Genomic DNA, 12,211 nt, shown 5'->3' with positions numbered 1-12,211 from the left:
ACAATTTTAAGAGAATTTTGGCAGGGACTTGAGGATAAGGAACACAGACAAAAAAGCAGGGATGCGGTATGAAGCACAACTGCTCATTCAAAGAACAAGCACAGACAAAAAGGGGCCTGCTCATGCGTCATAAGTTTCAATGATTCTATTCATATATTTCCCTGAGAATTCGATACCTGTATCACGACCATTTTTCTTCCTACGTTCTACGCCGTAAGGCACAGATCCTAGTCCTGGATATATTATTGTTGATCATAGAATCATAGATCAACAGTGCAGAAGGAGGACATTCGGCCCATTGATTCTGCATCAGCCCTTACAAAAAGCACCAGACTCAAGCCCACATCTCTACCCTATCCTCGTAACCCAGTAACCTCCACTTAACCATTTTTTGGGCACTAAGGGCAATTTAGCATGGCCTATCCACCTAACCCGCACATCTTTGTACTGTGGGAGGAAACCGGAGCACCCAGAGGAAACCCACACAGACATGGGGAGAACGTGCAGGCTCCGCACAGACAGTGACCCAAGCCGGGAATTGAACCTGGGACCGTGGAGCTGTGAAGCAACTATGCTAACCACCATGCTACCCTGCTGTTCCTTTGTGAACCTCCTGCCAACACGAACCTCGAGAGGTTGTCTGCCCAGTCAAGAAATGGGTGACTGGCCACGTCCACGCAGGTGTACATACCCCTGTATGTGTGCACACACACACGCCCACACAGGTGCACACATCTATCAAAATATCCGTTTGGGACGGTTGAGGATATTCTACAAAGTTCCTTGGTAACCTACTTGTAGAATCTTTTTTTTTTACATTTAGAGTACCCAATTCATTTTTTTCAATTAAGGGGCAATTTAGTGTGGCCAATCCACCTACCCTGCACATCCTTGGGTTGCGGGGGTGAAACCCCCACAGACACAGGGAGAACGTGCAAACTCCACATGGACAGTGATCCAGAGCTGGGATCGCACCTGGGACCTCGGCGCCGTAAGGCAGCAATGCTAACCACTGCACCACCATGCTGCCCAGAATCATAGAATTTACAGTGAAGGAGGCCATTGGGCGTATCGAATCTGCACTGATCCTTGGAAAGAGCGCCCTACTTAAACCCACATCTCCACCCTATCCCCTTAACCCAGCAACCCCACCCAATCATTTTGTACACCAAGGGCAATTTTGAATGGCCAATTCACCTGACCTGCCCCTTTTGAAGTGTGGGAGGAAACTGCAGCACCGGAGGAAACCCACGCAAACACGGGGAGAACGTGCAGACTCCACACAGTCACCCGAGACGGTAATCAAAACCAGGTCTCTTGCGCTGTGAAGAGACAGCACCGCCCACGCGTACCGCTCGAGTTTTTCTTTAAGCCCGTAAAAGTAATACATGCATTAACAATGATACAATTATGTATCCAAAATATTCTGTACATTACAGCCCTGGAGAATCTATAAGGCACATGGTATTGGAGGGGATCCATTACTTTAAAAATCCAGTTTTGCAAAGGTACAAAACATGTTAAACTGCGGAGCTCCACACTCCCTTCCATAATCATTGCTTTAACCAAGTTATTCGACTGACAAATATAATAATCTGATTTGTACATTATGCTTCAAAAAATTATAACATCAAACGCATGCTCACCCACTTCATAAATTTTGGATAAATTTGCCTTAATTAAAAAAATACTAACAATGCCTACAAGTTATAATGTAAGTTATGATAATAATATGAGACATAGTCAATGGCAGTTCTTAATATCTACAAGCAAACAGCTGAGATTGATACAATCTGCATTAAAAGTTGCAACAAAACATGCTTGCTCCTGCAACAAAGGTTTTTTTTACCTGGTCAAGGGATTGCCACTAAAATCTGCTACTTGTAATGATTTGCAAAATGAGATACTTTCTGGAATTTCCGTAATATCTGCAACAAAAAAGATTAAATTAGTCAGGTATTTGGTCATAGTATTGTGTGACTGACACACTTGCAAACCAATGGTCGCAGCATCGGCAGCCTTTATTGCACGACTGCAAAGTGCCCCAAAAACACCATTTGTCCAATACTGCACAATATTTAAATCGGGTCACAATTCACATCTGATGCAGGTCTTCCATATCAAACATGTGGTATAACGCTCCAACACATCAGTGTGTGAAGCTTGATGATATAGAATGCAATTTAACAATGTCATACTTCTGTTTGTGAAGCTCAAAGACAGGAGTATGCCAAACTGAAAGTGGTGATATTGGCCATTGTGAGCCAATGATTAGCAGCACATTGCAGTCTGCTGCAAACAGAATAAATGGACAAGCACGCGACCTGAGGCAATTGTTGATCAACCGCTCATTACCAAAGTGACACAAACTGTGCCTACAGCTCTTTCATGTTATAACTCTTTTTAATTTATAGTACCCCATTATTTTTTTCACAATTAAGGGGCAATTTAGCCTGGCCAATCCACCTACCTGCACATTTTTGGGCTGTGGGGGTGAGACCCACACAGACATGGGGAGAATGTGCAGACTCCGCAAAGACAGTGACCCAGCAGGTAATCGAACCTGGGACCCTAGCGCTGTGAAGCCACAGTGCTAGCCATGTGTGCTCTCATGCTACCATCTTGAATGGGTAGTGTTGAACAGAGAACATCAAGCTAAGTAAATTAACAAAGCTGACTTATTACCTCTACTTAAATAAGATTCAAATGTATTCACAAGTATAAGGTTGTTAAAATAAACTATGCTATAACTCTAACTGCAGAACTCTAAAATACGCAACTACTCTATCTCATGCCCCAGAATCAAGGGTCGACACGTGACTTGTGACTGCTCTTGATCACCATCTGATGGCAAGTAGTATTTACATGAAATTGTTAACCCTTTATTTACCATACAACATCCGTTTTGTTACATCCCTTTCCTTTGAAGATGTTTGGAGACTGTACATTATACATGGTAAGCAATGTATGTTCTGTAACATGTGAATGATTGTTATTGCACAGCAGTTTGTCATAATATCCACTCGTGTATATCATGTGATGCAGACAGGCAGTGATTGATATACAGGATAACCAATGAACATACACGACACAGAACAACCAATCACCAGACAGGACACCACCACTATAAAGCCCACATGGTATTACAGCTCTCTCTCTCTCACAGGACACGGCTAGGGAGATAGTCGCAGTGCACAGGCCAATGAACATCATCACCATGTGATAGAGAGCTAGTCTGGTCAAGCCAGTAGGTGGTGATCAGTTAGGTTAATAGAGTGTCAACCTACAGCAGATTATGTACAGCAATCAACAGGTTCAATAAAACAGTATTGGACCATCTCCTGTGTCGGAAGCCTGTTTCTCGTTTTACTGCATCCAGTTGCAGTCAATGTTAGACCAACACAGGTAACACATCACAGTTAACAATTGTTTCAACTTTTTACAGTTCACAAGTTGAGCCTGTCCATATTTGTTGTTTGTGGAAATATGGTACATAACCAACAAGTCATCAGTGCAATCGATCAGACTTCCAGCTGATTCTGCTGATGAATCACCTTCGTTGCCTGAATTGGTCTTTTTCCTGTGCTCATGGTGTTGATTTCTTGTTTCCTGTGCCCGGAAAACTGGTTTTCTTTCTGGCCATTGAGCAAGTATCAACTCTATCAATTTGTTGGAATGAGGCTTTTTTCTGCATCTTTTTCTTCCTGGCTTTAGCGCCATCATACATTAACTTGGTATGATCTAGACATACATCTGTCTGTATGTCTGCTGGGAGATTGTTTCAAGCAATGTCCTGTAGTCCCTTGCTCGTTGGCTATCTGGATTGTTTTCCAGACTGCATACTTTGTCAAGTCTGACTGCAAATCCCCACGGTGGTGAGGAGTATTTACATGAAATTGTGAACCTTTTATCTACCATACAACATCCATATTGTTACATCCCTTTTTCCTTTGAAGATGTTTGGATATTGTACATACTTCGTTTCCATTGAATTGCAATGCGTTGGTTAGTTATTCTTTGGTTTCAAAGTCGACATCACCAAATTTCCTGCTGGACCCAATTCTGACATTCATGACTGATTGACTTCTTCACACAGAAGAAACTATCAATGCTTTCTTGAGTTCTTCAGAATTCTCCTCAGAGTTCACGTTCTCAATAAAAAGCGATAAGGGTGCATCATTTGTAGTCTTGTGCTTCTTACCTGGAGTCAACTTTTCCAAGATGGGGATTATCTCTTCAGTTTCCTGTTGGCTGTTCACAATTGATGTGCCAGCCACTGATTTGTCTGCTGCTGCACTCTCATTTTTAGCCTCCGTACATTCCGAGTCCTGCACTGACTGAATGCTACTTGATATCAGCTCGATACTGATGCCAAATAAACTAACTAAACTTATAGGGTCATCTCCTTCTTCTTTTGGCTCATCATCTGGTTAAATACTGAGATCCAATGTCACACTGGTATTCAGTTTTATTTGTGTATTGTTGGTTCCATTAATCTTTAATGGAATTGTCCACTCATCTTGATTGTGAACAATCGAGATTGGTTTGAAATCGTCCACTTCGGAAATTGCCTGTGGAGATTCAGTTACTTTCTCAGCTGTGTCATCTAACTCAAATACATCTTCCAAGTCTGGTTCACTTCCCCAGTGCGAGGTTTACTCGCTTCAATTTCATATTTCCTGCTGCATATTTCTTGTACAGCTCTTTGTTGCATTTCATTTCTGTTCTACACTGCGAGGCAAAAAGATTAAGTCTGGGACACTTCGCACAGGTTTTACCAAAGGGGATTTTTATACTGGTTGGGAGTGGCCACAACGTTTGGATGCCATGACATTCGTTGCGTCATGGGTAAAATGGCTACCATCTGGAGCGCAATGTTTTCTCAAGTGCGCCACAACATCAATGGCATCGGCTACATTGCTCGTTTTCATGCCACTTTCACGGACCAACATTTCAGAATATTGATTTTTAGCAAGTTCACTAAAGTTAACAGCATCATCTAACGTTAACTTCTGTTGCCTGAGCAATCTTTCATGCAGCTTTTCATTTTTTACATCGAATTAAATCTGATCACGCAGAAGAGAATCGAATAATTTTGAAAAATTAAAGGTCTGCACTTTGAGCCTAGATCTGTAGTGAAACAGTCAAGTGTTTCAACTGCTTTCTGTACTCTTTTCCAGAATATATATCATTTGAAAGTTTCATTGATTTGAAGCACACAGTGCCTGATGAACATTTCTATAGCTGTATTATATATTTTTTTGTCAATCTCATTCTCAAAATGGAGTGTGTTGAACATTTCTAAAGCCTGGGGTCCAGACATTGTTCGGAACAGCACTACCTTTACCTGATCACTGGCCACTTCGAGGTCTGTGGCTGAGATTTACAATTCAAACTGTTGCTTGAAATTTTTCCAGTTTACATTTCCTTTATCCGATGCCCGGAATTGCTTTGGAGTCTGCAAACCCTCCATGAAGCTTCGACTGGCCATTTTTTTTCGATGTTCCTGGCTTCCACAAGGTCGTCGCGATCGGAGTCGGGTTGAGATTTATTCTTCGATCATCGCAAGATTTTTTTGCTACACGGAGATCTTTTCTTTCTCACTAAACCTTACTATTATACATTAGGAACCATCCCTGGTACCATGTGATATTCTCTGTTTTCTTTGTCTGGATGTCTTAAATGTGTAGTGTTGAACATCAAGCTAAGTAAAGTAACAAAGCTGATTTATTAACACTACTTAAATAAGATTCAAACGTATTCCTAAGTATAGGGTTGCTAAAATAAATGATGTTACTAAAATAAATGATGTTATAACTCTAACTGCAGAACTCTCAAATACACAAGTACTCTATCTCACGCCTAAACACTTTCTCCTAGAATTAAGGGTCGTCACGTGATACGTATGTGACTGCTTTTGATCACCACCTAGTGGTAAGTAGTATTTACATGAAAGTGTTAACCCTTTATCTCCCATACAATAGCCATATTATTACAAACGTAGCCTCAGAAGGCCTCAGGACCAGGTAGGTGAAAGTCATTCCGCCTTCTCAATCACTTTTCAGTTACCTTTGTTGCACATAGGTTTGAATAGTCTTTGGGCAAGGACAGAAGGTGTCTGAGTTTTGACCACCTGGTCCAACTGATGTGGAATAATGAGGACAAGGGAGAAAAAGAAAATTGGTAAAAAATAAAAACTTGAAGTCGAATTGCAAACTGAACTATACTGTCAACTGAATTAGTTTGCATCCTGAAGATTTAATGTACAGGCTTCTGAATGAAAACATTTGTCCAGCAAAATGTTCCACTTGAAAGATACAAAAGTAGATTTGTAATGGCTTGGCAATGATAACGTTTCAATCAATATTACAATACACCTTCCAATTCCAAACAACCCAAACACTAAACCCCCTTTTGCCTGTAATCCAAACCAAGGAAAAAAAGTAGTTGACTATTGCAGCAGCATTTCTGGGGGAAAATAAACTGCGATTCATTCGTCCTGAAACAATTACAATTCAAAATAATCCAAACTGTATTGCAAATCTTGTACTTTAGTTTGTGTACAAATACTAAACGACAGGAGGATTGGGAACAGCAAAATTGAAAAACAATTTCAGTAAACAAAGGTTCAAATTGGCACATTCAAATATCTGGCTATTTCTTTGACATCTCTGTGCTGCTCATCCACCAACTCGTCATGGTTCCACATACTTCAGAGTCAGTCAGAAAACGAATAAGAAAATTCACTCAACATTTGGGATAAAGCACCATTGTCCCCAAAGAATAATGGGCACAGTAGCAGCATGGATATCGAGTTGGCCACGTGACAGGAAACACAGTAGTGGTGAACAGTTGTTGTACAGACTGGAGGAAAACATTTACTGGAGTTCCCCTGGGATCAGTATTGGGTTGATTGCTTATCCCAGTGTATATTAATGATCTACACTTGGGTGCACTGAGCAGAATTTCAAATGTTATTGAGGAGGGCAGCACGGTGGCGCAGTGGTTTGCACGGCTGTCTCACGGCGCTGAGGTCCCAGGTTCGATCCTGGCTCTGGGTCACTGTGTGGAGTTTGCACATTCTCCCAGTGTTTGCATGGGTTTTGCCCCCACAACCCAAAGATGTGCAGGCTAGGTGGATTAGCCATGCTAAAATGCCCCTTAATTGGAAAAAATGAATTGGGTGCTCTAAATGTCTTTTAAAAAATGATATTGATGAAACAAAACTTGGAAGGATTGTGAACTGTTGTGTTCGTCTTCAAGAGGACATAGACTGATGGAATGTATGGATATGTGGCAGATGAAATTTAATGTAGGAGTTAATGCAATGAAATTTTACATTTTGGAGCAAGAATCAAGCATAGAATTCCTACAGTACAGGAGGAGGCCATTAGGCCCATCGCGTCTGCACTAACCCGTTGAAAGAGCACCCCAGCACTATGCCCACATCCACGTAATCCCATCCAACTCATTGGACACCAAGGGGCAATTTATCATGGCCAATTGATCTCATCTACATATCTTTGGACTGTGGGAGGAAACCGAAGCACCCGGAAGAAATCCACACAGACACAGGGAGGAAGTGCAAACTCCACACAGTCACCCAAGGCCGAAATTGAAACCAGGTCCCTGACGTAATCAGGAAAGGCAATATCAAATAAAGATACAATTCTAAGGAGGGTGCAGGAGCAGAGGGACTCAGCGGTATGTGTGCACAAATCGGAGAAGGTAGCAGGACAGGTTGAGAAAGGGCAGCATGGTAGCACACGTGGCTAGCACTGTGGCTTCACAGCGCCAGGGAGGTTCGATTCCCCGTTGGGTCACTGTCTGTGCGGAGTCTGAGATGCTTGAGTCTATTATCAAGAAAGGGATAGGAGGGCACCTCGATAGAAATTGTCCCATTGAACGGACGCAGCATGGATTCATGAAGGGCAGGTCATGCATGACGAATCTCTTGGAATTCTATGAAGATATTTCGAGCAAGGTAGACAAAGGGGACCCAGTGATGTGGTTTACCTAGATTTCCAAAAGGCCTTTGACAAGGTACCGTACAAGAGGCTGCTGCATAAGATAAGGATGCATGGTGTTAAGGGTAGAGCACTAGCATGGATAGAGGATTGGTTGTCTAACAGGAAACAAAGAGTGGGAATAAATGAGTGCTATTCTGGCTGGCAATCAGTGACGAGTGGTGTGCCTCAGGGATCGGTGTTGGGACCACAATTATTTACAATTTATATAGACGATTTGGAGTTGGGAACTACGTGTAAGGTTTCCAAGTTTGCAGATGATGCGAAGGTGTGTGGCAGAGCAAAGTGTACTGAGGACTGTAAAACCTTACAGAGGAACATTGACACATTGAATGAGTGGCCAAAGGTCTGGCAGATGGAGTATAATGTCAATAAGTGTGAAGTTGTGCATTTTGGTAGGAGTAACAATAGAACGGATTATTACTTAAATGGTAAAAAGCTGCAGCATGCTGCTATGCAGAGGGACCTGGGTGTACTTGTGCATGAGTCACAGAAGGTTGGTCTGCAGGTGCAACAAGTAATTAGGAAGTCAAATGGAATTTTGTCCTTCGTTGCGAAGGGGATTGAGTTTAAAAGTAGAGAGGTAATGTTGCAGTTGAACAAGGTGCTGGTGAGGCCATACCTGGAGTACTGTGTGCAGTTTTGGTCTCCACACTTGAGAAAGGATGTGCTAGCACTAGAGGGGGTGCAGAGGAGGTTCACTAGGCTGATTCGGGAGTTGAGGGGGTTATCGTATGAGGGGAGGCTGAGTAGATTGGGATTATATTCACTGGAATTCAGAAGGTTGAGGGGGGGATCTAATAGAAACATATAAAATTTTGAAGGGAATGGATAAGATAGAAATAGAAAGGATGTTTCCACTGGTAGGTGAAAGTAGGACAAGAGGGCATAGCCTCAAGATTAGGGGAGCAGATTTAGGACTGAATCAAGGAGGAACTTCTTAACTCAGAGGGTGGTTAAAGTATGGAATTCCCTACCGAAAGGAGTCGTAGACGCTACTTCATTGAATATATTGAAAGATAGGGTAGATGTTTTTTTGAAAAATAAAGGAATTGTGGGATATGGCGAGAATGCGGGTAAGTGGTTCTGAGACCACGAATAGATCAGCCATGATCTTATAGAATGGCGGAGCAGGCTCGAAGGGCCGGACGGTCTACTTCTGCTCCTAGTTCTTATGTTCTTATTTCTGCACGTTCTCCCCGTGCCTGCGTGGGTTTCCTCCGGGTGCTCCGGCTTCCTCCCACATTCCAAAGACGTGCAGGTTAGGTGGATTGGCCATGCTAAATTGCCGTTAGTGTCCAAAAATGTTAGGAGGGGGTTATTGGGTTATAGGGATAGGGTGGAAGTAAGGGCTTAAGTGGGTCGGTGCAGACTCGATGGGCCGAATGGCCTCCTTCTGCACTATATGTATGTATGTTCTAAAGTGGTTGATACATACAGGATTCATGGAAGTTATGGAAGTTATGATATACCTTTAGTAAACATTGGTTGGGGCTCAACTGGAGTACTGTGTCCAATTCGGAGCACTACACTCAAAAGGATATGAACCTATTAAAAAAGATGCAGAAAAGATTTGAGGACAGTTTTAGGGATGAGAGACTTCAGCAGTTCTGTGGATAGATTGGCAACGCTGAGGCAGAGAGGAGATCAGCCATGATCATATTGAGTGGTGGAGCAGGCTCGAGGGGCTGAATTGCCTAATCCTGCCCTTCATTATATTCTTATGATACAGATTTAATGTGGCTGGTAAAAGAACCAGAGCTAACACGAGAGACACTTTTTTTGCGCAACTAAGTGGCGAGAAAATGCTCGGAATGCACTGCCTTAGGGTGTGGAGGAGGCAAAACCAATTGTGGCTTTCAAAGGTGAACTGGACAATTATCTGAAGAGAAAAGAATTGTAGAGCAATGGAGAAAAGACAAAGGAGGAAAGGGATCAGCTGGGTTACTCGCAAATAGCTGGCACAATCCAGACGGGCCAAATGGCTTCCTTCTTTGCTGTGCCCATTTATTCCACGACGGAGCAAAAGGCAGCTACAAAAAAATGTACTGTAAAGGGGGAAGCACAGTAGCACAGTGGTTAGCACAGACCACAGCTCCAGGGTCCCAGGTTCTTTTTTAAAATGAATTTAGAGTACCCAATTCATTTTTCCAATTAATGGGCAATTTAGCGTGGCCAATCCACCTAGCTTGCACATTTTTAGGTTGTGGGGGCGAAACCCACGCAAACACAGGGAGAATGTGGAAACTCCACACGGACAGTGACCCAGAGCCGGGATCGAACCTGGGACCTCGGCGCCGTGAGGCTGCAGTGCTAACCCACTGCGCCACCGTGCTGCCCTCGGGTCCCAGGTTCGATTCCCAGCTTGGGTTACTGTCTGTGCGGAGTCTACACATTCTCCCCGGGTCTGTGTGGGTTTCCTCTGGGTGCTCCGGTTTCCTCCCACAGTGCAAAGATGTGCTGGTTAGGTGGATTGGCCACACTAAATTGCCCCTTAATTGGAAAAGAAAAATAATTGGCGACTCTAAATTTAAAAAAAAATAGAAGCAGTCTTGTGACACAATGGGTGGTGTCTCTGCATCTGAGCTGAAAGCTCCAGGTTTCACTCCAGGACTTGATGGCCAAGGAAGGTGAATTCGTAACATGGCCAGACAGGTTGATCATCAACTTATGAATTCTTCAGGGCAGCACGGTGGCCTAGTGGTTAGCATAACCGCCTCACGGCGCTGAGGTCCCAGGTTCGATCCCGGCTCTGGGTCACTGTCCGTGTGGAGTTTGCACATTCTCCCCGTGTCTGCGTGGGTTTCGCCCCCACAACCCAAAAATGTGTGCAGAGTAGGTGGATTGGCCACGCTAAATTGCCCCTTAATAGAAAAAATAATTGGGTAATCTAAATTTATAAAAAAAAAACTTATGAATTCTTCCAGCACATGCTAATGGTCGGCAGGGAGTGGAGGCATTCCTGGTCAGCCATGGACTGAAGTTAATTAGAGCCTCTACCATTACTATCCATACTGTATGTTTCCAGAATGACCCGGACGCCTTAGGGGCCGGTTGGCTCAGTTTGCTCAACGGTCGGTCTGGATCAGATTCATGCCAACAGCATGGGGTTTGATCATCTTTCCTGCTGGGGTGGATTTGGGACCTGTGGTGACATGCATCACTGTAAATACACAAGGGGTTAATGTAAATACACGTAGACTAGATAGACACTGGAGGAAGCACCAGAGACATGACACACAGACACTCAACCAATAGGTCAATAAGATAGGACACAACCAATGGCCATTCACGACACACAAAGAGGTGATACTACCACAGGAGGGCATTACACCAACCCATATAAAAGGACACAGCACACATGATCTTCCTCTTTCCAGTGGAGACTCTTAGTGAGTGCATACAGGGTTGATTTGAAACACATCACACCCACCACCTGGATTGTAGCAGACTGGTTCGTCAGTCTGAGTAGCTATAGCAGGATTAACAGGAGAGTCGAATCCAAGTGGGAGAATTGTTAACAGTTTAATAAATGTGTTAAAGCTATCTCCAAGTCTGAACCTTCCTTTGTCAGAGTGCACATCAAGGAAGCAGCTTATGCTACGTCAAAAGCATAACAAAACAGGATCTGCCTCCTTGCTCTCGCCATAGTGGAGTTCCTGCCACCGTGGGTCAGTCCTGACTCTCAACAACAAGATTGAACCTTCACAGAATCACACAGCACTGAAACGGAGGCCATTCAATCCAGCATGATTTTTGCTGGCTCTTTCGAACCCACTTATCTCCTGTTTCCATAAAGCCCTGCAAATTCAGGTCTATATCCAATTCCCTTTTGAAAGTTATAGTTAACCCTGCCTCCATCACACTTCAAGATGCCGCACTTCCAAATCATATCTCACTGCATAAAATAAAATTCTTACCTCCCCCCTGGCTTTTTATCCCAGGTCTGTGTCCTTGAGTTAACCCTCTTGTCAGTCGAAACCCTCTTCTTGAATCTATTAAATCCTTTGTCATTTTAAATCCCCCATCAAAACTCGCCTTAACTTTTTATGCTCAAAGTAAAGACGTGCCCAACTTCACTGGTCTCTCCACGTAACTGAAGCCCTAATCGCTTGTTCTCTTTTCCCAATAAGTGAACCATCACTTTAACGTGAAAGGCTCATTTTATTCCACTTCGCAGTAAT

The 12,211-nt window shown here is 43.2% G+C and overlaps 1 protein-coding gene across 3 annotated transcripts in view; it reads right to left on the bottom strand.

Moving 5' to 3' along the window:
• The window catches only part of lrrc1 (leucine rich repeat containing 1), a 281,388-nt gene that overhangs the window by 191,804 nt on the left and 77,373 nt on the right, over window positions 1-12,211 (bottom strand). For all 3 annotated transcript variants that reach the window (XM_038800456.1, XM_038800454.1, XM_038800457.1), the window contains exon 3: window positions 1,850-1,928. In XM_038800456.1, coding sequence (XP_038656384.1) covers window positions 1,850-1,928 — 79 coding nt within the window. The remainder of the gene's footprint in view (window positions 1-1,849; window positions 1,929-12,211) is intronic.

Source organism: Scyliorhinus canicula, chromosome 6 (assembly GCF_902713615.1).
Source record: "Scyliorhinus canicula chromosome 6, sScyCan1.1, whole genome shotgun sequence".
Classification (NCBI taxonomy): Eukaryota; Metazoa; Chordata; class Chondrichthyes; order Carcharhiniformes; family Scyliorhinidae; genus Scyliorhinus; species Scyliorhinus canicula.
Note: the sequence above shows the minus strand (reverse complement) of the source record. Positions and strands in the feature narration are given on the sequence as shown.